At 30.9% G+C, this 26,958-nt stretch overlaps 1 protein-coding gene across 1 annotated transcript in view; it reads left to right on the top strand.

Moving 5' to 3' along the window:
* The window catches only part of LOC106459207 (kinesin-like protein KIF28P), a 65,088-nt gene extending 40,424 nt beyond the window's left edge, over window positions 1-24,664 (top strand). Inside the window, exons 14-23 of the mRNA XM_022385639.1 lie at window positions 2,304-2,452; window positions 15,222-15,356; window positions 15,583-15,666; window positions 16,913-16,975; window positions 17,886-18,032; window positions 18,524-18,649; window positions 20,349-20,519; window positions 22,231-22,312; window positions 22,921-23,052; window positions 23,941-24,664. Coding sequence (XP_022241347.1) covers window positions 2,304-2,452; window positions 15,222-15,356; window positions 15,583-15,666; window positions 16,913-16,975; window positions 17,886-18,032; window positions 18,524-18,649; window positions 20,349-20,519; window positions 22,231-22,312; window positions 22,921-23,052; window positions 23,941-23,999 — 1,148 coding nt within the window. The 3' untranslated portion in view covers window positions 24,000-24,664. The remainder of the gene's footprint in view (window positions 1-2,303; window positions 2,453-15,221; window positions 15,357-15,582; window positions 15,667-16,912; window positions 16,976-17,885; window positions 18,033-18,523; window positions 18,650-20,348; window positions 20,520-22,230; window positions 22,313-22,920; window positions 23,053-23,940) is intronic.
* Window positions 24,665-26,958: the final 2,294 nt, after the last annotated feature.

Raw genomic sequence — 26,958 nt, 5'->3', positions numbered from 1 at the left:
AGATCGTGTGGTGCAGTTGGGTAGGCCTTTTGTGCCATGCTCTCCAAGTCTTGTGTCAGCTCTTGCAGGCTCTCCCCTTTGGCACGGATTCTCGTCCTAAACCTAGCTCTGTAGACTTCTGACTGATTTTGGGTTCCGTACCTGAGTTCCAGAGCCTCTACCAGTGCTCTATAGTTGTGTTTGTCGGCTGCTGTCAACTGTCCAAGTATTTCCAGTGGTTGTCCCTTCAAGCTCGTTGCCAGATATACAGCTTTCTGCTCCTCTGTCCATCCATTCATCTCTGCCAATGTCAGTACTAGGAGTGATCCAGTGCGAAGGAAGCCACAGGAATTCGATGGAAAGGCTCCGTGGGAAGCATATAGAGCACAGTTTGAGTTCACAAGGAGGATACATTGACCATAGACTTAATCAGCCCCAGACAATGGCAAGCCCCTTACAGAGCCCGCAGCTAAACCCTAATGCAGACATATTCAGTCCCGTTAAAAGTCACATCCCAGATATGAATTTACAGCAGTTGCAAGAAAACCTGCAACAGTGGCAGCTCGAACAGCAAAATAAACAAGAAGAGAGATTACAGCAGTGGCAAGAAAACTTGCAACAGTGGCAGCTCGAACAGGAAAATAAACAAGAAGAGAGATTACAACAGCTATTGGAGGAGAAAGAAAATAAACAAGAAGAGAGACTACAACAGTGGGAAGAAGTACAAATGGAAAACATTAGTAAATTCAAAAGCAAATTAGATACATTAAAGGATGATTTATTGTCTTTTACACAAGGAGGATACATTAACCATCGACTTAATCAGCCCCAGACAATGACAAGCCCCTTCCAGACCATGCAGCTAAACCCTCTCTCTTCTTGTTTCTTTTCTTTTTCCTCCAAGAACTGCTGTAATTTCTCTTCTTGTTTCTTTTCGTTTTTCCTCTAACAACTGTTGTAATTTCTCTTCTCGTTCTTCTTGTTTCTTTTGCTGTTCTTGTATTGCTGCCATCAAGTCTGCTAGGCTGTAGTTTGATTTGCCGCTTCTCGTTTCCATCTTCTTCTTCTTCTTTTTTATTTTCTATCCCACTTCTGACACCAATTTGTTACACCTCCAGTCGTTACTTAATTTTCCGTAAATTCGTTCCGACTAAACTTTAGCGACACAAGTCCTTTCTTAAATAAAACTGGTTTATTCTTTCCAAATACTACTTTACCGATACACTTAATTTCAACAGTCGCTCTATAACAAAAGCTAGAACGTCTCACGTGCTCGTGCTTGACAATACTCAATTACACACTCTCTGACTGCAGTTCAATTACTCATTACCTACACACTGTCCTGTCACGTTGTGACCATCTTATATATACCAGACTACCCCCAATCTAGTAAATGCTAGGGCATTCTTGAAGGAACAGGATATTTCTAGAAAACGGGTGGCATGATACTAGTCACATGACCTCGCTGACGCAACAATATCCTCATCTTTATTGTAGGAGCCAAGTTTCATTCTGAGGCAGTTTCTCTCAAGATGCTAAATTTCAAATTTTTGGCTAGTTTTGTGGTAATGCTTAACTCATGAAAAAAATGATATCTTTTCATTCTGTTCTTGATCCACATCTAAACTTCAAGGTTAATTTCTTTAAAAAAATTAGTAATACAGCCATTGAATCCATAGAAGAAAGGCTTCAACAACTACAGAAAAGCAGCTCATTGTTCAGTTTCCTTCACTTCATTCCTGATTTGTTGAAAATGAGCTTAAGAGACTTGCTGAAACACTGCATAGATCTCTAACTCAGCTATTAAATGGCAACTGTGGCAAATGATGTATGTGAGGGCAACAGAACTATGTGATGAATTGCAAGCACTTTCATTGAATTTCATAATTGTAAAGTTTTGAAGTGGTACATGTGTTAGTCACATGTAAAATGTTGTGGTGTCATTTCCTCAGGCGATAATAAATAAGTATAAATAGATCAGTTTCTTTTGATTTAAAGTACCATCGTTTTGTTGCATAATTGAAAGGGTGGAAGATTGAAAACTTACCTAGGATAGTAAAAAACTAGTTAAAAGTAATATGATTTTAAAATTATTGTATTGAATTATATGATTTATTTTACTCTGAATCTTATCCAATTCCAGATTCCAATTCCTATTATATTTTTAAATAACTTATTGTTTTTGTATTCTAACCATTTAAGTAACTCTTAAGTGTTTTGATAAATGTTATTAATTCTTTTATTTGTTCAGAAAAATTTGTTTTAAGTTTGTAAGTTTGTGGTAGGTATCAATATTATAATGCATGCAATTTTCTTATTTCTAGAAACGGCTATACTTAATAAGGACCTGCTGGAGGTCTTACCTGGAATTGAGGAAGCTAATTCTATTAGTGAAGAGCTTGATAAACGTGTCAAGTTTGAAATCATGCTGGTGTCACCACAGATATTAGGCAAATTAACAGGGAGAACAGAGGTGAGCTCTCACTTTAAAACTTAGAGTGCTTGTAGCATCTCTAGTGTGCTTTATACCAGAAAACAAAAATTAAGAATATATTCAGAAGAAACATAATTTATCATTTTAATTACATGATAAGTATTGATGAGCATCAAATTTTCTGCTATAATAAGTTTATTAGATCTTTAATTCCTTAGATCTGTTAATATTTATTTAAACATTTTATAAACACGTATAACACACCAATGTAATTATACTCATATATTTTTTGTCAATTCCTAATTTTTCAAAAATACCAAGTGAGAGAAGATAACTACTCTAATAAAATAATGACTTCTATACAACACTCATTTCTGAAGTAATACTGAAACTAGCACACTTCAAGTACATAAGTCAAAGTATCATGTATATTAACAAGCTGAAACTATGCAAATAGTAATTTATGTTTTAGCAAACTGACTACTATATTTATACTACACAATTATTATCATAAGTAATTTAGAAAAAATCATTAAAAGATAACTTTATATTTTCATGTGGTCTGATCTGCTGCATATGCCAACATTGTTATTTCTGTAGAGTATTTCATTTTATAACCAGTAATTTCATTTTAAAATAAGACTGAATGTAATATAATCTCAAAACTAGAAGAAAACTATTTCAATAAGCTTTTACTAAACATAAAATAGAATATTTTTGTACAAAGGCTTGTAAATAATTTGAAACTGTAGTTTAATATTCACGAAGAGCATGCTGATAATTGTAAAAGCTGTTAAATATAAAAACTTAGAAGATTATTATTAAGTTCTTGAGTAAAACTGACACTAATAAATGTTCAGGTTCTATAATATTTTTTTCTGTTAAGAACCTTTTTGTGAGCACTGGTGACATGTTGTGCTTCTAAGATGCTTAATGTATTAAGTATTATGATTATTCTTATTTGAACATGAAATCTTTTCTCTTAATTCTTCACTTAACTTACACTTTTCATTGAAGTTTTTATTCCCTGCATCTCTAAGCTTTTGTTCATAATTACCTCTGAACTTATTTTTTCTGCATTTATTAATTATATTTTGGAATTTTTGACTTTTATTTGTAGCACTGAAATACATGTACTCTTCTATATTGTTATTCATAGCTTGATGGCTGTAGCAGAAAAGTTGAGGTTAGTAATAATAATGTGTGAAGTGTGCTGTGTTAAAACTCTAAAAACTAACATACTTTTTTTGTGTGCTGGCATGTTTTGGTATTCCTTCAACTTACCATAGAGCTTATATTTTGAAATTTTTCATCCTCTAATTAGATTCAATAACCTTGCCTGACTTTTCTTATTAAGATTTTTGAATATCATGTTAAATATTTATAAAGAGTCTTTTTTTTATACATAACAAACGTTAATTTCCTTTCAACATACATCATTACTCTAGATACAAATGGACATAACTAGTCATTACATCAAAAATAATCAATAATCCTGTATTCTCACATTCTCAATTACATTAATTGTGGCACTGCATTAAATAAAGTGTTATTATACAGATTATAAGTAAAGAGCCATTGTTGACTTAAGTAATAAGAAGGAAGATGCTGTAGATTTGTGGATTAATGAAACACAATAAATATGTAAAAGTCCCATAACTATAAATGTAAAGAGCATTCAAAATCTTAACTAGTGGTCATTCTTCCTTGAAAACATTTCTACTTTCTTTTATAATGTGGATATAGAATATTTATACATAACATTTTCTGTGTATAAGTAATGATACAGGACCATGTAAAATTAACTATCATGTTGCAAATGATGACTAGTTTGTCCTAGATGTATTTTTAGATTATCTCAGAAGTGTGCCTTAACTAATTAGAATTTTTTCATGTAGGACAAAATATCAACTAACAAATGTGAAATAAATTGGATCCTACTTGTAACACTAAATAATAATCTGGGAATTGTTGTATTACTTTTTTTAAAGAATTGCATGAATATATTGTGAGTGTCCATATATTTGCAGATGTCTGAAGTTATGTTTCTTTGTTTCTGCATGCCATTCACAGAGTGTCGTGTGATTGCACCTACAACTAAGTTCTAAAGAGTGGTATAAAAGAATAAAATGAATGATTAGGTGAAATTTGAAGAAATGGATAAAATGTGTACAACCATGGCCAAAGTATAATGTAAAATTAGCATTATAGTCCTGATGTACTCCAGCCACGGGAATTTATAGTGGTAATAAGAAATGCAGAAGATAATAATACAAAATAAGTATGACATCTTTTAATTACATATAAAATAGAAGAATATTGAGTTAAAGAGGTATTTAAATCACTGCATTTCAGTCATCTCTTGGTACAACAATATTTTAATGCTATCATCTCTTGGTACAACAATATTTTAATGCTATCATCTCTTTGTACAACAATATTTTAATGCTATCATCTCTTGGTACAACAATATTTTAATGCTATCATCTCTTGGTACAACAATATTTTCCTAATATAAAAGATAATCATAAATATATATATAATATGAACGTAAAAATGATCTGAAGTTTGATGGGAGAAGGAGACTATAGTGCTAGTAGCTTCTTTCTCTTGCTTAAAGTTTAATTAACTCTGGGATCCATTTGAGAGCATCGTCATTTATATTGAGTAACTTGTAAGGTTTGATGTATAATCCTATACTCACCACTAATAACTTAAAATACTTTAACTTAATAAATAAATCTAGTGTTGTCCTTTGTAATTACATCAATTTTTGTAACAAGCTGATTTCACAATCTCTTATTAATATAAAAATGTGTTACCATACTCTAAACCATTTATCAAACTCAAATGAAAATTCTTAAATTGAACATGAAAGTTAGCTTAAATAAAAACAATTTTTGGATTACATATATGAATGTGGTGAAAATCCCCTGTTGAAACTTTTAATTCTCAATTTAATATTTCTCACATTACAACAAGATGACTCTTCAACATAATAAATCAGACATTCACTGTGATCACACTCTGCTGGAAAGTTGTTGAACTTATATTTATACTGTCAAAATTAGATTTTATCAAACCAGAAATACTGATTTTTTTCACTTCTTTTCTAATTCTTTATCATCAAGTACTTTATACCTTTCTTTATACTTCAGAGGACCCATTTATTTTGCTCTTAGCCAATGTTAATGCTTTACAATATTTCAAGTTTAATCCTGGTATAACTACATCATACGCTTTTAGTACCTCACTAATACTATCTTTAAAACATTAATGTAAAATGAAGTTCACAAAACAGTTTCAGAATTAGTGGGCATACTTCTCTGTTGTAAAAAGGAGCTAGTTCAATAAGAAAATATTATGTCTTATTACAGTATGGGACCATTTTCATACTGTGTTCTTTATACATGTCTATAAACTGTACTTGTGTGGTAGGATTTTCCTGGCCTAATTTATATTTTGGCTTCACATAATTTCAACACAACATCCAATCTTAGAAATACATAATGTGCATTTTGTCATTTCACTTTAATACTTCATTGTTATATGTTTTAAATGAAGGGATTACAAACTGATAACGTATTCATAATATTTTTATCTGTATATCCAAAAATTCACCATATGCTCATGTTCTTGAATTTCTACCTTGGTTCATATTGTTCATACATATCTTGGTTCTGTTATTTTGTAATTATATATACTTTTTCCTATTCACTTTGTAAGAAATTCTTGGCAGTTGTGTGGATCACAGAAGTACGTATTACAAATGGGTATTGTTCACTTCTATCTGAGTAAGCATAAAAGCTTATTATAGTTATCATTTGATTAGTAGTAGTATAGCATATTTGAGATAATAAATGAATGAAATTTCTATCAAATCCTACACATTATTGAGGAGAACTACTTTGCAAGTTGAAAGTATGAGAATAATTATAAATATTTTTGCATTGTTTGGAAATTTTCTATATGTAACCAAACAGCAGGTGCATCTTGAGTGGTTTTGTGTACATGTGCTTTCTGTGGCTGTGGTACCTTCAATCTTCATTCACATTATCAGTTCATAGTTTTGGTACCATCAGGATGCTTTTAGTTTGACTCTTTATAAGGTCTGCAAATCCAATGAAAATACCCACCAGTTAATTATAAACATAGTTCAGGATTATTTCAAGTCTCTGAGATCCTCTGCTTGATTACTCAGTTCTTTCAGTTTGGAACACACTTGTGCATCACCTATAGATTTGTACATTTAACTATATTTATAATTCTGTTACCTTATTAATTGTAAAATAAAATTCAGTACTTTGGATATTTTTTTTCACTTAACAGCTAGTTGTTTGTTTTCTTAATTATCCAAGTCATTCAACCCCATTATTTGTGTAATTTCTGAATATTTGGAATTTATTTTCTTTGTCTTCCATTTCATACTGTGGAAAACCTTAACATCAAATTTAGATTAACTGTTATTGCTAATAGTATTACCAGGCATGTGTATTATCTGAAAATTAGTTAGTTGTTATCATATTTTTCAGCCTCTCTCAGCTCCATATAAGTCAGTCACATTCTTTAAATTTTAGATAATTTATTGTATCATTACAAGTAAAAGTAGTGTGACAGACTTCTAAGTTTTGTAAATACTGTGAAGGTTCTTGCCCATATAACCTTTTGACCCTAAACTGTTGTTGTGTGTTTGTATGTCTACTGGTATGAACTGTTTCATTTTGTTTGCATTTCTATTCTTTGTCATCTTATGTTTGCATTACTTGTACTTTATCTAGTGTTAAGCACAGTGAAAATGCTATAACACCATTCTCATTTTGATAGTAATGTTTTTACTACATTTTTAAGTATGGAAATCATTAATTGCTTCAGATGCTGATTTCTTTTATTATTCACTATCTGCATCATGCTGTATTTATTAATGGATACATCACTGTATGATTTATTTATTTATTTATATTTTCTGATAGTTTCTCATACTGATATGGGTTTGATTCCTTTAATCTTTGTGACCCATTCCCATGTACTATCTATGTCTATTCATAATAAATTGTCCCCCAGTGGCACAGCGGTATGTCTGTGGACTTACAACGCTAGAATCTGGGTTTTGATACCTGTGGTGGGCAGAGCACAGATAGCCCATTGAGTAGCTTTGTGCTTAATTACAAACAAATCGTAATAAATTTCTAAAATTAAGATTTATATGACTTGTATATTTAATTACCCTAAGTTTTCCTATTAATAACTCTAATAGTTTCTTGGAATTTCCTTTAAACTAGAGACATGTACAAAAGAACTTTATTTCCTGTTACTGAGTTGTTGCAGTTTTGTTCACTTTGTTCTACTTTCTACTGTTTGTTTCAATTGCTTATTTGGCAACTCAACATTTATTTTCAGTCGTGGAAGTATGCCAGCTTTATAACTGGGATTGTGTGCATCATTTAGTTCAGTGTGAACTAAACATTTTGCAAAGACAATGTTACATCTTTTCCATGCATAATAAAAAATGGGTTTCTTAAAGGAACTTGTTTCCATAATTGTAAAAGTCAATATCAGTAGAAATATCTTGAAAGGTATGCCATAAATATTTTAACCAATCCATTCATGCAGAATTGTTTGTTACCTACATTTAATAACTTACACATTTTCTTCATTTATACATATAAGGCAGAGTTATCTGTATCTCTGCCATTATATGTTAGTGTGAGGAACTGGCCAAAACAATTTTGATAAAATTTGATTGAAGAACTCAGGTGGAGCACCCCAAAGAACAAATTTAAACATATAAGCAATCAGATGAGTGGTTTAAGTTTGGCAACCATTTCAATTTTACTGCCTTAATGCTGTGAATGATTGCTCAATAATTAAGGAGGTTGGTATCAAAATATATGAAACTAATGATAAATGAAAATAACATTTAATTGCTTTTCAAGTCTGGTATTGCCAAATAAAGTAACTTTCTTCATCCATGAAAACAGTTTATGGAATTCTCAGTCAAGTTATTATCAAATTTACAAAGGTTTTTGGGTTTGATATCTGTTTTCTAAGTTGATAAGTCAATAATGTTAGACTCTCTTTTCCACCATGATTTATCACATTATGTATCATTTTTCATGCTGTTTAAGAGCAATGCACTCTTACTGTAAACCTGGAAGATTGATACAAATCCACCAGAATCAAAGGTATGTTCTTCTTTCTAAATGCAACATAAAGTAACACATGATAAAGAAGTCTCTGATAGGTTCTCACTTAAACATTTGCCATTGTTCACTATGAAATTCCTTTTAAGTGCTTGGAATGCAAGGATTGTAAGATTCTTTCAAACTGTTCGTTTTAGCTATTATAGCTAACTGTCATATATAAGTGTCTTCCAGGTGATCTGCTCATCGGAATCATTGTTTTTCCACTCAGTAGCTCAGAAAGTAAGGATAACCAGTTCCTTTCAGCTGTTTATCTCAGCCTGCAGACCACACAACTGTCCTGACTGCTATAACTGATTGACTAACACAAAATATAGACATTGTATTGTGAAATTCCACTTGATAGCTCAGAGAGTAAAGGTCACTAAATCCTTTCATCTGCTTATTTGATATCTACTTAATGGTTCAATTCAAACCATATCTATTTAAAGGTCGACCTTGATGCTGCAACCATTTTTCCAATCAGCTGAACCATTCTACAATGAAGTACTTATGGCATTTGATCAGGTCATGTTATTTAGATAAAGTATTATCACTCTCTTCTGGTTAATCACTCTTCTGCCTCTTATTCTTAGTCTAATTAATATACAAGAGATTCATAGTGATGCATGGCTTTAACTTGTCAAGTTCTTGAACACTCCTTCATGTGGCACATGACCAGTGCAACTCATACTTTGCCAGATTGAGGTGCTGAATTAGGAGATACAGAGCAGTCTAGATAGGAGTGAGTTACTTCTATGTGGCTATCGTGTTGCAAAACTAAACATGATCTCCAGAACAAACTTACATTCCTTCTCTGCCTGATATGTTAACGTGTGTCTAATTTACCCATATTTTAATGTGCATCTTAACTGTAGACATTGTGACACATCTGCACTGGGAAGTGGAATATTCACTACACCCATTAGAGCTATACTTTATGTCCAAACATCAGAAAGGTTTGTAAATAATTAGTTGATTGTTATTTAACTACTCTGTATGTCATCATACATGGAAGATGTTCTGTCCAGTCAGTGTGGTTAAGATTTATAAACTTTGCAAACATGTGCTTCATATTCTATATAAACCTGCTTAGCTAAACCATCAGATTGAAAATTATATGCTTAAATTACCATTTTCAACCACATCTAACACTTTGTACAATCCTGCAAGCAATTGACTGTTGAAGTTAGCTTCTTGATCCATATAGATTACTCCAGATGCTCCATATTATGCTATCCAGTGTTCAGCTAACTTATCAGTGACAGACAATACTGAATTATTAACTGCTATATAAGCTTTAGGTTTCTTAGTAAATTTATCAGTAACATCTACTATTATGAATATCTGAGAGAGAACAAGCTATATTCAGGACTGTATTCTACAATGGAAAATCTACAACTCTATGCTTTAGTTCCCCTGGTGTGATCAACTTTACCTCTGAACAGTACAAAGTAGAGTGCTAACATTATCTTGCCAAATTTCAACATTAATGTACACAGGAAAAATGCTTTTGCTTAATGACTGTAGTACATGATACTCATTGCCAAACAGTTGCCTCAAACACTTCAGTATCACTAGCTTCATCAAAGTTGGCATTGGATACTTTCATGCATTTGTGCTAAGTGTACTTTGAAAAAGTCACACTTAATCTTGGAAGCATATGCAGTAGCTTCTATGATAGATTTGGAATATTTCCATTGGGGAAATTATTATCGTCTGTAATTGCTTTTAAAGGTGCATGATATCCAGGTCCTGATCATTCAGCAAAACAGTTTCTCACTATTTATAAGATAATCTGTCTACTTAACTGTGCTGCTACTCCAGACAATGACATACTCTGTACAAGTATGTTATACTCTTGCAACATTGTAATCCAGCATACCTTCTTATTTTCTGGGTGTTTGAAGTTTATCAACCATATCAGTTTGACAAATATTATAGCTGCAAACAATTATTTGTTGACATATAGTGCCAGCATTTGGAAGCCTTAAGTGTACCTCTGACATGTGAAGTTAAAGTCTTCATATTTTCTTACATCTGTTACAACACTCTTCTGACTCTATTTCTAGAATGACTGAACAATCTTGCTTTGGTTAGTGAAGCATGGAAAACCTACCAAAGCACATTTTAGAGACCAGAATGCTTGTTTGCAGTATTTCTAAAATGAGATTCAGTTTAGACTAAGTAAACAATGTTATAGCTGTCTTGGAAACATTATCCACAAAATGTGGATAATACAACGAAAAACCTAGAAAGCTGCAGACATTTTCTTCTCACTAGCTAGGATCAATCCTTAACCACTACAAACTTTTTTGAATCATTGAACAACACTTTTACCCCTAATGATGATGAAAATTCACACTCACATACACAAGTTCATACTTTCCCAACTTCAAGCTTGCTTTTTTTTCTCACTGAAATACCATTCTCAGCTTCTCAGTAGCAGACTTAAACTTGCAGCCAAATATCTATGTCTCCACCTACATGAAACATCTCTTCAATTACAAGTCTCAGAGTGTACATTCAATTAGCCATTTAAAAGTGAATGGTATATTAAACAGAATAAATGACATGGCATTACCTTATACAAACCATCTTGAGTGCTATAAAAAGTCTTAAGTCTGCTTTCATTGTCCATCATTAATTGCCAGTAGTCAAGTGCCAAGTCTAACATTTTGAATCAATAGGGACCCTCCAGTTTGTCATACAATTTTTAACAATGGAAATGTGTCAGCGTATTTGATTGCATTGATTCACTTAAAATCAATACAGAAACTTGATATCCTCTCTTTTTTCTTTAAAATCACTAGTAGAGATAACTAAGCATGCTCTGATGGTTATATTATTTCATATTTCAACATTTGCTCTGTTTAAGTTTGGCAAGATAGTAGTTGTTTCTAAACACACATTACCTTGTCTGCCTGATGGTGAGTAACTATCATCCTAACCAGGCAGTTGTCTGTTCCTATAAATTCATCAGCAATCTCTACCATCTCATGCTTTCCACTCTTTTTAGATTTTGAAATGTTTCAAGTCCTTATTTGCCATGCCTCTAAAGGTTGATAGGCTTATCTGCTTTTCATCATTGTTATGGAATGGGGAATGTAATTGTTATGTTTATAGGGAATGGTGCTTTCCCTATAAAGGCAATAGATCCTGTCTTAAAAGGAATACACAGCTCTTATCCTATATTAACATAGCAGATTAACATTTTTTATTACCTCCATTCCATAGGCCTAGGTTCACACCATTCCATGGATGTCTGGCTACTACTGGCACCAGTTGACAATATGTCACACCCAGATACTGCTTTCCAAAGCAACCAAGGCAGGATTTCTTATCAGAGCAGAGACATATTTTCTCACTTCAACACAATATATCATCCATCTGGGTGTCATTTGTAACACGTATCTCAGTCGGGCTCAGCTGACTCTCATCCAGCTCCATGCTATAGTACAAGCAGTCTGACTCTTACTCACATCTCTTTCTCCCATTGTTCTTTATCTTTTGGGGATGTGAGCATCACTTAAATCCCTCATTCCTTTGGGACAAGTACACATGAATCCCTTCAATGGTCTCTATGCAATCAATGGATCATTAACAGTGAACCACTGGATTCCCCAGTTTCCTTATTCAAGACCAACATCTTTGATCTGGAGTGGTGGTTAGATTGGAACAATACTACAATCGTGTGTTCCTCTGCTTCCACCTTGTCCAGCATGCCATTGTTTCATGGATGCCTCAAATACCAGGAATTTCAGTGTCTATGAAGAGACAATAAGGCTTTCCTCCACATCAATGTTTTTGAACTTCTTGCTGTTCATAGAGCGATGTCTCAAGGTCTAGAATTATTGAAGGGCAAAGTCATCATGCTTCAAACTCCAACAGTTTTACAGTGGTGTCTTACATTTCCCATCAAGACATTCAGTACAGGTCTCTTTGTTTTCAAACCTTGGATATTCTATATTGGGCACAATCCCATCATATCATCCTACTATATGGGTGATGAACTTGGTGGCAGATTCTCCCAACAGAATGGATGCTTCATCAAACAGTTTTCCATTGGATTTGCTCATGGATTGGGACACCAATGGTTGATGCATTTACCACTCATTCGAACACTCAACTACCAACATTTTGGTCTCTGGTACCTCACTCTCAGGATTTGGCAGTAGATGCATTTGGTCAGGACTGGACTGGATTGCACCTATATGCCTATTCACCTATCTGTCTGTTACCCAGAGTCCTAGCAATGATTTGTACAACCCCTGGTAACATTCTGTTGGTAGCACTGGATTGGCTGACTCAACCCTGGTTTCTGCTTCTGAGGTAATTTCAGAAGTGCTCACCTCTTCCACTTCCTATTTGGCCAGCTCTGTCAAGGCAGCCACAATCCGACATCTTACACTCATCCATCCCGAAGCTCAAGCTTCATATGTGGAGGTTATGTGGTCCTTCACACTGTGTAAGAGTTTAACATCTAAGGTTGCCATGTACCTGTTTCAGTCTCTATGTCATCCCACGATGAATATTTATCAGTGTAAATGGCACACATATTGACAATGGTGTATTGTAAGGAGGTTGAACTCACTTCATCCAGACTTATCAACTATAGCTTGGTTTATGACCTGGCTCATTGACAAGGGTGTTGCATCTTTCAACAATCACCTGATATCAGGTGGCCTTATTGGCTACTTTTAGATACTCAAAGAGACAGTAAGTTCTTGAGTCCCCAGTGCTTCCTGGCTTCCTCAAGCAGGATTAGAATAGATTAATCTATGAGACCTTGGGTATAATCAAGTACATCAATTGAAAGAGGTTTGACCTCCTGAATCCAAAACTGTAATTAGTTCTCAAATCAGTCAGAGATGACAGAGCTATGAGCTAAAAGTTTGTACTTGAAAGAAACTCAGAGGCATTCTATGAGCTGCTATGCTGTAGCTATAAATTTTCTGATCTGGTGGTTTTATGGTGTAATCACTTTCAATATAGTGTTTGGTGGTTTATTCTCCTGTATTATCTTTAAAAAACATACTGCTAAGAAACTGAAAACCATAAATTATTTTAAACCCTAGTTATGCATTCTGCTTCACTACCTGCATGTTCTTAGTCTTTGTATGACACTTTTTTTTAATTTTGTTCCAATAAGAAATATCTGACTGTTTCACCAAAGGCATCAAGGAAGCTATGAAATAATGATGTAACATTAGTTAAACATATGGATGTACTAGCTGAATTAATTCTGTGCCAGATAATGTGCCAGTTACATGAAGTGCTTATAAATTCTAATGAAAAAACCAGAGTTTTCAGTTTAGGGTCTATTTTACTTTCAGGTTCAGTTATACAAATCTCTATTTGATTTTGCCATATCATTTTGTATACTTTAAAACTAATAAATTATACTTTTTTGTATCTATAATTAGAGTATGCACAGTTAAATCTTGGAAGACTTTGTGAACTTGAACAATGAGGTGAAATGAGGAAAACAACAGTATTTCAATCATCTTTGCTATAGGATTATTTATATTTAAAATTAGGATGACATTCTTAGTTTGCTCCACCTAGTGAGTATAAGTAACTTTACAGATGTATTCAATAATACATACTAAAACTATTTATTCTTTTAATGACACATAAAATATAAATATACAAATAATCAACAGTGTATTCCGCAAGGATCTAGGTCAGTTTGCACTTTCAAATACTACAAAATATTAGTTAACCTGATTTTAAACTTTTATTATAATAATGTAACTCTCATATATTACAGTTGAGTTATTATTTGTGACCTGAGCTTTAATGGGAGGAAATTGAGAAAGCTATTCTACTAGTACTTGTTGAAACTCACTTAAAACTTAGTGTCTCTAGAACTTAGTCAGTGAAGACACTTATACTCAGACTACCAGCTTATATACAGAACAAAAAGAAGGCTAAAGGGAAGGGTAACTTATGCATGGGTATGTAGGATGGGAGCATGAATGGAATGCTCAGGATGGTAAGTTATCTTAGGCTCACATGTTGCAAAAGCGAATATTAAGCTCCCTGTATTTAAGTGATTAAGCTTTGACCTTTCCACTGTAGATTAAATGGCTTTTTCTTGTTTCATCTACAAAATCATAATGCACATCACAAAGGTTCCTTATTTCAAATCTCGTGCCATGCATATAACTCCAATGTTTCTGTGTGGTTCTTTAAGCTGGTTTCACATTTTCTCTCTCCTACTTTTGAAGGTCTTCATCTCACTCAGTAACTCTGTTAAAGTGAAAACTACTGGGACCTTGCAGCTCTACTGACCAAGAAGCTATTAATCATATATTTTGCTATAAAATTCCACATTCACTAGTTATTTAAGACCTCTATAAACACAAATACATGTTTTCCCTAACATTAAAACTAATTATTTTCAAAAATATAGCAATAATTCAGATAATGCTTCATTTTTAATCAAACTTTCTCTTTATTATTTTTATTTTTCAAACACTTAAAAAATAGTCTTAGCATCAGTAAAAAGTTACTAGAGCATTGAGAATTTAAAAACATTTTGCAAGCTTGCAAGTAGCTTATATTTTTATCATAAATTTTTCTAATATTTTTGGTAGAATTTAATATCTAGTTTTGTGTTTCAGGTTCTTGTTAAGATGCGTAATTTGGAGAATGAACTTGAATTTGAATGGCCAAAAGAGGTATTCCTTAATCGATTATATTTAATGAAAGAAATGTATCAGAATTATGAGTCAGGAGAAGATTGGGACTTACCTGAGGTAAGTAACAACATGTATATTGGATACTATATATGAATAAAGAACAACAAAAAGTGATTATATATTTTGAAACTTTGACAAAGTGTAAACGTTTTATATACTTGAATTCAAATCTATATAAAATAATAATAGCCTGATTAGTATAACTATGCATATTAAAAGATAATACTTCAAAAAGTTGATTATTACATGTACTTATGTAAGTCTGTATTGTTTTGTGTTTTAGGAGAGAGATCCATTTTTAGAAGACATCGACACAGAAGTTCGCATTGGCAATGTTCAGATTTTTCTACAGCCCTTAGCCTTTCTAGTAAGACTTGAAAATCTTGACTTATTTTATTTATCTTATTCCATCTTTCATTATTTAGAGACATTCATGGATGTAAGGCTGAGAAAAGTATCGTTGATTTGAGACATATTGGGAAATGTTTTATAATACTTTCTCACCCTTTCCCTAATCCCTCTGGGATCACTGACCATATTCTCTTGTACTGGTAAATGAGGAATGCTGATTACATTTTAAATTGACCAGTCACTTTATTGGAGTTGCATCCATGTCTTTGATGTAATTATACAAATGAATACATGTAATCCTGTACTCGTCTTTTTTATTATATCAAAATGTTTCAAAAACATATATATTTTAGGTTGTACTAAAACTAGTGATTTTTTATTGTGTAGTGTACCTTTTTCTCAAAATCTTATATTAACTTTCTCAGTCTGTGATTATTTTTATTTCCTTTTCAGTTTTGTTGCTGTACTGTCACTTTTTTGGATATTAAATTTACATGTACTAATGCGTAACCTCTAAAAAGAAACAGAAAAATACAACCCTTATCATATATTTCATCTTAAAGTGTATTTGGTTTTGTTTAGAATAATTAGTTTCTAATTTTTCTAAAACAAATAGTAGTGAACTATATTTTTCCTATGTAAATAAAGTTCACAGAAAGAACAGCTTTAGAATGAAAGGAAAACCTATCCATTTCTTATTACTGACTAAACTTTCTTCACCTAAAGAAAAAATTGTCATATTGTCAGTTACTCATGTTCAGGTTTTCATTGCATATGCTATTACATTTTATTGCTGAAGAAAATAGAAATGTTTCATTTAATGATCTTCATATTATGATAGTAGGATATTTTAAGCAATAAAATGAACAAAACATTTTGCATCATTGTATAAATCATATATATATATTCCCTAATTAGGGTCTTATTTTAAAGCTATTTAAGTAAAATCCAAAGTCTTGTACATCCTTTTTATCCCGACATTTTCATTCATATTATTTTTGGATTCAACAGTTAGTTATAATTTTCATAGGTTCAGCTATCCTTCAGATATGTTACTTAGAAATCTAACTTGGGACTGTGCACTAGAAACACGTGAACTGTAAGAAGTTTTCTGAAATTGATACAGTTTTTTAAAACTTAACATGAAATCATCTTTCTTTGGTTTGCAATATGGTTTATCCGTTTTGTACAGAAGAATGTTTTTAAACTTCAAATGATAATTATTTTATTTTAATTACACTACTTTGTTAATTTGTCACCAGGTTGAACAAAAAGAGCAGTTGGAAATTACAGATTTCAAAGGAACAGAAGTGGGAATTATGAATGTAAGCACTTGTTAATATCTATCTAAATCAGATAAGTTTGTAATGTTAGTTAGTACTGAAGTGATGTAATAAAATTTAGATTTTAATATTTGTTAATTGTAGAAAATTGATAATTCATAAAATGTTAATACATTTGTTCTGTGCTTATACCTTGAATATAATATATTGATTTTTTTTCTGTTGATATCTTGTTAGTTTGTTATTATTACAAATAGTATATAATCGTAAATCTTTGTTTTGTTGAAAAACTTAACTTAGAATATTATTTTCTGATAATAAGTAATTTTGTCTGTCTCTTATTCATAGATTCATAAAACTCTAAGATGGATTTGTGAGGATGCTGAATTAATGTTTCTTATATCTACTTATACAAATAGACAGTGGTTATATTTTACTTCAGGTAGTGTTATAGTAATTTCTTCACCTGTCCACAGTATTTATTGAGATATTTTATTTAATTGATTCTTCAGTGGTGATGTACCAAATTGTAAAGAATTAATTCAACTTCAGTTGTTATTATTGAAAGATTAGTGTCATATTGATGATCTTTCATTTTGATCTCATTATAGTAAAAACTCAGAAATCTCTGGCAATATTTTCTTCTCTAATTATTTCCATATAGTGGAAAGATCATTAAGAAATACTATAGTATTCTATGTCTTAGCTATTGGAAAGTTGCATGAGTGAATGCTATAGATTTATCCAAGTACAACATTTCTGTGCATCTATGTACCTATGAGTAAAATATATAATCTCTGCTTCGTTTATGTCTCTTATTAACAAAATGGGTCTTTTCACATTATATTCTAGACTTTGTAAGTAATTCATTTTCTTTATATTTTAATTTGTGTAGTTATGTGTATAGAAGTAAAATGCATTTGGATATAAGAGATTCTTCATATTTCTGTAGGTTGAAGTTGTACCGTGCACTGAAGACGGAAAGGAATATACTGAAGATGATGATGTTTTCATTGATAATCCAAGTGAATTAATTGGAAAAGACTTGCATTTCATAGTGAAGATTCATGGTTGTCGTGGCCTACCTAATAAGTACAGAGTAAGTATTGCATACATTAGACTGTCAGAGTTTGTTTTTGTAAATAAATATCAGTATTTATAATTCACAAGATCACTTTGATTGCTAGAAAGTTCATTGTATAATAATATTTCATGGAGAAGACAAGCTTAGTAATTGGCAAGTATTAATGATTTTTCCTGTTAATTGTGTACAAGTAGGAGTGAGTACAAAAATGATCAAGGCTAAAAACTCTATGTAGATACAGGATACTTTTCAATATCTTTTATTATTGAGATATGCTCATTAAGTACAAGTTAACTGTCAAGAATACATGCTTGTTAAGGTAAGAGCAAGCATATTGTTTTGATTCTCTGCATGTTGCAATGATTAGGCTGATTATAATGTGAAGATATAAATCAACATTTAAAACTCATATTTTAGATTTTGTTAATTATTTTCAATATATATATTGTGTTTATAATTTATCAAAAGTTGTTTAATCTATTATACTGTGTATTGAATTTTTATAGGATACTCGTTGCAAGTATCATGTGTTTCTGGATGAAGAAGACACTGTTACAGAAACAATTACTAACACCAATAACCCAGATTTTAATCATCAGAAAAAATTTTCTTTTAAACCAGTAACACAACAGGTAATTTTATAAAATTAGTAATAGCATCAGTTAATCTGGCTAGCAAAGTTTCCTTCCTCCTCAATCATTTATAGTTTATCAATGAACATTTAACATTTGTTTTAATTAAGAGAAATTCTGTAAATTATATAATCTGATACAGTTTCATTCTCTACTTCAGATTCTTTTAATAATATTTTTCTAGGTGTATTGCAAAAGAATCTGAGTTCCAAAACTGTTATAATTGTTTTTATATACAAGAGATTAGAAAGAGTCCTCAGTGTTAGAATTACAATTTTCATTGAAGAATTTATTTAGTGCTCTTGAAATCAAAATGTTTTTTCTTCTGAAGTAATTTTACTTTTCTATTTTGTTACACCTCATGTATTATTTTTTCTGATCAACTGCATTTCTCGAAGCTAAAAACAGTTTCAGGTATTTTTTGTAAATCATATATTCTGAATATTTTAAAGAAACTAAGAAGACTTTGTCTTTTATAGATTTGCTTAACTGTTTCTATTACAATTTGAGCTTAAACATTTTGAAATCTTACTCTATGTTTAAAAAAAGAGTGAAGTTACTTTATGAAATTCATACTTTGACTTTCTGTCCAACTGAGGATAATAAAATAGTGTTATGATGAATAGATCTTTGTTGTGTTCTATCCATAATAGCTAACTACTGAAATATATAACTGTCAAATTTTTAGATGTTATTTGAATTTTGTAGTATGGTTTTATAATAAATGAAAATCCTAAGGCCTCACACCATTTTTAAGCCTTGATTTATTGTGATGTTAATTTCTGACTTGATATGAAATTGAAAACTTAAATTTGATTATTTTATATAGTTTGACAAGTAACAAAAATGGAATTTCAAAGAGCAGAATAATTACCCTAAACATTAATTTTTCTTTTAAATATTTTTATTAATAATTTTCATTTTGTTGTTTTAAACATGTACTTATGTTTTAAGTAACATATCAATTTTGTACCATATACACATATACAGTGGTACAATGAAGTTATACACCAGACATAGCCTAGTAGTTAGCATGCCCGGACTGTGATTCTGAGAATTCATGATTCAAATCCTTTTGTCACAAACACACACTCCAAACTTTGAGACCATGGACGTACTAAAGACTGTTTGTGAATAGTTGTCAGTTTATGCTGTTAACTAGCTAGCTACCTTCCTCTAGGCTATCAGTTCAAAATTAGGGATGGTTATGTGCATATAGACATGTGTAGATTTGTGAAAAATTCTGAAACATTGAAGGTATGCAGGTGCTGTAATCTCACACAATAAATATTAATTCAAACATTTCTTCTGTGTGAAACTATTGTAATGTCTTAACTTTTGACAACCTTGTTTTTCAACTTACTTTCATGTTACTAATTTGAAGAGATAGCTTATCATGAGTTTATATGTTTGTCCATGCAATATTTCAAAGTTTTTAGAATAATAATTATTTAAATGTAGTTTATCTTTAAGAATTATGCCAGTTCTGAGGTAACTAACAAATATAAGGAAAGAATATATATACATATATATATATATATATAAGAAACACTTACAAATGGATAAATTACAAAAAATAGTATATAATATATATTTACAAGTACACATATATTGAATTTGTAAATTTAGTATAATATTCTTGTGGTTCATCCATTCAAAAGTATATCTGACATCTGATAATGCTTTTTCTTTTTTTAAGTTGGTTGACTACTTAAAAGATGGAGCCATTATGGTGCAGGTTTGGGGTAAACAAAAGTTTCGAAACTCAGCTGTGGCAAAATCTAAGGGGAAGAATACTAAACAGATGTTTCAAGCTGACTTACTGAACCATGCTAACAGTTTGAGTGATGGTTTCAGAATGAATGGAAGAGTATGTTTAATTATCTTGGTTTTTCTATAATTACTCGCAGAGTTGTATAATGTGTGTATTTAAATGTGTCTGCATAAAGGATATTCTGAAGGGTAAGGTGTCATGTGAAAATTTCATTAATTCAGGTAAATATAAGGTAAAGTAATAAATGTTTATTTACATTGGTTTTATTGAAGATCTCCATGTGGATTAATACTTCTGATAACATTTTATTTCTATTATAAAAATACTAATCCAAGTATAATAGATAAATACCTTTAACTTGTTTTCTATGTGTATTTGAATCATTAAGAGCAAGTTCAACTTTATTCTAGTAAGTAATGCATGTAAGCAAAATCACTTGTATGTAACGTGTTTGTTACTGCAATAACAACATAACTTTATATAGACAATGCATTGATTATACCAATTAGGTTCTATTAAATTTTAAACAAATCACAGTTAATTATGTGATATTTTATATTTCTCTGTATATTTCTTATTTCAGCTTAAACAACAATAAATAATTTTTGTAAATTTTACTTAATCTCTCTACATGATTGAATAAAACAAACAAACTTTTTTTAAATGAATACTAGTAGAGTATTATTTAATAGTACATTGGAAAATCTGCCATAATGTTACATTGCCATGCAGTTATCAGTAACTTCCAATCAGAACAAACTATATACATAGACCTGAACTACAAATTAACCCAATAATTAAATAGCTAATTTAATATACTTTTCTAACTAGGTATATGCAAAGTCATAAAATTAAAACTTGTAATTAATAAAATGCACTGATTCATATTGAATACCTTCACTATTAACAATATTTTTGGATGTTGTCTGAATAACATTTCCAGAGATTTGGTCTAGATTAGAAGATTTAGATTAGTTCTAAATGCATGTGCTGAGATAACAGTGAAAAATGATCATAATGATGAACAATATATAATAAATATATTATATTAAACATTCTAATCTATACTGTTAGTGAAAGAAAGATTAAAAGATGATTTACTTACAAAACAAGTGATTTATGCACTTTCACTAATTCCCTGTCCCATGAAAAGTGTCATGTAGTGCTATCCTGCAAGAATGACTTGGTTCAAAAGTTCTTTTTAAAGACTACTTCCCCTTTGTACCAGCCCAGCGTGGATCTGACTTTATATGGCTCGTGCCCCATTAGCAGCAAAAAAAGAAACAATTACATGCTCTGCACTTTGGTACTGTAGATGCATTATACTAGTAGCACACAGTCAAATCTCAGTATTCGATTGGGATAACCTACAAGTTAGTGGTGGGTGGTATTAACTAGCTGCCCTCCCTCTAATCTATCACTTCAAAATTAGGGATGGCTAGCTCAGATAGACCTTGTGTAGCTTTGCTCAAAATTCAACAAACAACAAATTCCTCTTTGATTGTAATTTGCTTCTTAGTGATTATAGTCATTCTTGAAATATACCATAAAATTAATGTATATTGTGCTTTTGTTTCACTAACTAAACAACTGTGTTATAGTTTTGTGCATGAGTAAACATTAAATTGTATTAATTATTTAAACTATAACTGAAATATCAAGATTTGTTGTATTTTTTTAATAAGTGAGCTAGTTTTACACACGAATGAATTATGTATTTTTATTATGAAAATTGTTTGTACATGATATAAAAGGTTCAAATTAGTAGAGGTGTAAAGTCTCATTCCAGCTGGTGATTATGTTTCAGACAGTTGATCCCAATAAACAAAGTATCATTGTGGAGTTACTACTAATGAAGAAACAGCAAGCAAGACAGCAACAACGTCTGGTATGTAGCATGTTTAGACAGAACATAAATATTTTTTTCACAGTGATTAAACTTAATTCAAGAACAAGCATAAAATGTACCAAAATATATCTCTCACACATATATAGATGGATTGATTGACCTGTTAATGGATAAGTGATACTGTTGATCAGTAGATTAGATAAATATATTTTCTCATGCATGCAGCTGTATAGAATGTTAAATGGGAATGTAGTTTATTATATTTTTTCATATAGGTTATTTTTATTTTGATAACATTGTAATGCATGCAAGTTACACCTGGAAGTATTGTAACAATGAACAAATAAGTTGCATAATAAATATTAAAGAAGACTGATAAAAATGTGAGGATAACGTTTTCTAAGACCAATATTTGACATCTATGGGGTGTTTAAAATTGTTGCACTTAATTATATAACACGTTACGGAGCTTCAATTAGCAAAAGTGCTGCTTTAAGCAGGTAATTTAAATATAGTTTATTATAGAGAGATTTATATGTTTGCCTTAAATAGTGATATTCTCATATATGATATCCCACTGAAGATCATAGACTGAATGTGGTTGTTTAAGCACTTGTTTGAAAGGACTTTTTTTTTTTTTTTTAAGGTAAAACATTAAAAAATTCATCGATATAGCAGAAAAACAAAAACGAAGATCTGTTCCCCTTTACTTAGTAAAGGATCTTATGTCTGCCAGCACCCATGAAGCTGCTGAACCAATTTTAGCCCAGCTCTCAGCAGGTAATTAGCCTGGGTATGTATATTAGGGGCTCATCTAAGGAATCCATGTAGAGGGTAACATTTTTTATATGCTAACTCATTTATAAATTACATAGAAAGACTTCTTAAGAGTAATGTATTCTGAGTTATTTTGAAATAGGAAGTTAATATGCTTCTACATGAAGGCTATTGAAAGAACATCTTCATTTATGTAATACAAGATTTTAAAAGATTAGTATCACATAAAGATAATCATAGCATCAGACTGTGCTTCTAATGAACACTTTTTGTCTATGTACATTTTCTGATTTGCACATACATTCTTCATCTACATGTATTATACCGATTTGCTTATATAGTAAATTTCATTTACATTGATACCCTAGTTTGGTATACAGAACCTTCTTACTCTATGTTAATATTCTATTTTATATGTAGACTATGTTTCATTTATATTAATATTTTAGTTTGTATATACAAGCTAAATCAACTTCATGAAGATATTTGTCATTCATGCACTGCACATGTTTTTCTACATAAGTACCATGTGTCACCTAGAGCACCACTTTAAATCCTGTAATTCAAGCTTTGTTAACACAAGTACTAAAACTGTGTGTTTGCATACCTCACTTATAATTATGAAAGTAGAAAAATATTTGTAGTATCTTGTAATAAAAGGGTTAACCCACAACTAAATATTTATAGTATCTTGCAATGAAAGGGTTAACCCACAACTAAATATTTATAGTATATTGCAATGAAAGGGTTAACCCATAACTAAATATTTATAGTATCTTGCAATGAAAGGGTTAACCCATAACTAAATATTTGTAGCCTAAAGCAACAAATACTGAAAATGATAAGTTGTGGATATAGTTAGTAATTGAAAGTTCTCACTGAATTCCTCAGAGGAAGACTATGAAGATGATAATCGTGTCCGCAGCTCTTCAGCATGCATTCTTCTTTAGTGTGTGTGTGTGAAGTTTCTCAAGCACAATTCACCAGAACAACGTAATTTCATCATTTCAAACTACACAGAAGAAATCCAACAATTTTCTGAGAAAAACTCTAAAATGTTTGTTTTTCCCCAATGATTTGTTGCATAACTTGTTGATTAAGAAATTAAACTGAAATTGAGTAAATACATCTTAAATCAAAGAATTCAACTGCAGGTTGTTTTAAACAAGTTTTGATACTTACCTTAATCTTCAGTGAATAGTTAAAATGCTTTTGCACTATCCCCTATATATATATTACATAAATGAAAATATTTTTAAAAAGTGATTAAACCTGGATATCTGTTATTCTATAAAAGAATTGAGTTTTCTTATTATTCTGTTAAAGCTAAGTGATAAAAGTGCAAATTAACATTTGGAAATATTAAGTGATTGTATTGGGCTATTGTTTTCTTTTAATTCATATCTGATATTATGGATTTCTTGCTATATGAATTTGTATGGAACATAAGAATGGTACTAAAAGGTCATCATAGGTAAATGTTTGGAAATTACAGTTATCTTTTTTCATTAAGGTATGAACAAACACTTTCAGTACTGCACACTGCAAGGTTGTCTTTATCTATTTCCTTTTTCTCATTGTATCTAGTGAAACCAGTTAACCTACTAAAACATTCCTAAAAATTCTTTAGTAACATCTGAATGCAACATATTTTTCCCCATCAGGTTTATTATAAATTTGTATCAGAAAATGATCTTATTAAGATTTGTAATACTGGTGACCATATGATTAAATTAAACCTAGCATTCACAGCCTTTCTTGGTAATCCACATAATAATATTTAATAACTCATTTCCTTCAGAGCAGTAATAAGATAGTCCTATTAGAACAAAGTATTTTGAATAACATTGAGAGGTGCATTTTTTACTGTTGAGTTTTAAATTTATTAAAAAGATATATTTGGGATAAAAGCATTTAACAGTAATTTTATTATCATATTACATTAACTGGTCATAAGAACGATTTTATTAAAAAGAGTGATTTTTTTTACATAGAAAATTATTTCTGGCTGTTAGGACAGTAATATTAGTATGTTAATTATTCCTGGTTACAAGGGTTGCTTCAAGATTTTTCACTGTAGTTATTAAATTTTATTACAATTTATGTGTAATACTCTGAGGAAAAAGTTTCATATTTTCATTATTTAGAAGACATTCCACTCTATAATATGCACACTCATCAGTTTTGATAAATCTCAGAAATATTTTCTTAATAAATAAGGCCTGATGGTTAAGGTTCTTGACTCTCAAGCTGCAGGTGGTAGGATCAAAACCCAGTACTGAATATACTCACCCTTTCATCAGGGAAGGGGGGGATTGTAAAGAGTGGCCTAAGAGTTGGTGGTGAGTGCTGCTGCCTGGTTGACTGTGGTTGACAGTTAGAAATTAGGGATGGCAGGAGATGGCATTAGTAGCTAAGATGATTACGAGGAAAACAACAACAATTATTACAAGAACTGTATAAATAGTAGTGAAATTTAATGGAGAAACATATACAAGTTAATTAACTGAAGGGCATTGTTTAAACTTTTTCAATACCTTTATGTGATTTGTACATATATTTGTGGTTTGTTTGATAAAAATATTTGCCTTCTGTAGTAAGCTATTTTCTAGAACAAAATTATCCATCCCCATTCTGAAAACTTTTTCACCTAGAATGAACCACGTGGTTTTCCCATCATGGAGTCAATTGATTGTCTTGAATTTAATACATTTTCATGTTGATATGAAAGATGAGCTGAGTAAAAATACTCATAATTATGAATAAAGTATTACTGATTTTTGCATAACGTTGTAGGTGTTAAGGGTATTTATAAGTGCCTTTATCTGCAAAATGTACGGTAAGGAACTTATCTGTTGATCACTTATCTTACATTATCATTATAATATAAAATTATTAAAAAAGTAGAAATTGAGAGCTATAGATACCTCCATGGAGTGATTATCTGAATGGAAGCCAGATAATTGTTGAAGTTTAGATTATAATGCATTATGAATTTCCAATATACAAGATTGAAGAATGTAAATTAGCTAATAAAATGGTTAACAAGTTGTTGAAAGAAATATTTTTAGTTATCAGTATTTGTTTTGTTTTTGTTAAAATGTGAAAATATTTTATTGTTACATTTAATCATACTACACATTAAGGAGTTAGTGCCAAGTTTATGTGTGTTTAGCAGTGTACTAGCTGGCATCCAAAAGTGCTGTAAGTTCACTCAGGTTTAATTAAAATATGCTTGACATAGTATAAACACTGTATAATTTCTTTAAATTTTAATTTGGGAATGAATGTCCTTATTCAGGTTAGATAGTGAAGGAGAGCAAATAGATGTTCCATGTAAAACTTGTACATTTCGTCTTCATGTGTTTCTTTAGGTTGAATTTTTGCTATTTGCTTATTGTTCAATGCCATGTAAAAAAATACAAATGTTTTGTTAAAAACTGTGCATATGAGAAACAAACAGAAAAAAAGTATCTAGACAGGAGACTGTTGAAAAGCTAAAATGCAAGTAAAATTGATAGGGATTCTGAGAGTAACCAAATCACGTTTACAGTTAAACATACACTATTTTATATACACTGAAAAAACAAATTCAATTTGATGAGGTTGCAGTATATCTTTACATTTGAATGTTTAGCAAACATATCTGGACTTGAAATATAAAAGAATTGTGATTTTATGTTTTTTGAAAGGTCATCATTTCAGTTATTACAAGCATAAAAAGTTCATCATTCAGTTTTATGCAGGATGTAACTTATCCAGTAACGCACTGTAAGGTTTTAATTATTATGAGTGATATATTTAAAGGTATTATGATATGCATGTGATATAATATATATAAAAGGTTAGGGCATGAAAAATGGTAATAAAAGGATATATATTATATATATATATATATATAATATATAT

This window comes from Limulus polyphemus, unplaced genomic scaffold (genome assembly GCF_000517525.1).
Source record: "Limulus polyphemus unplaced genomic scaffold, Limulus_polyphemus-2.1.2 Scaffold575, whole genome shotgun sequence".
NCBI lineage: Eukaryota > Metazoa > Arthropoda > Merostomata > Xiphosura > Limulidae > Limulus > Limulus polyphemus.
The sequence above is the reverse complement of the archived record's forward strand: the minus strand, read 5'-3'. Positions and strand labels throughout refer to the sequence as shown.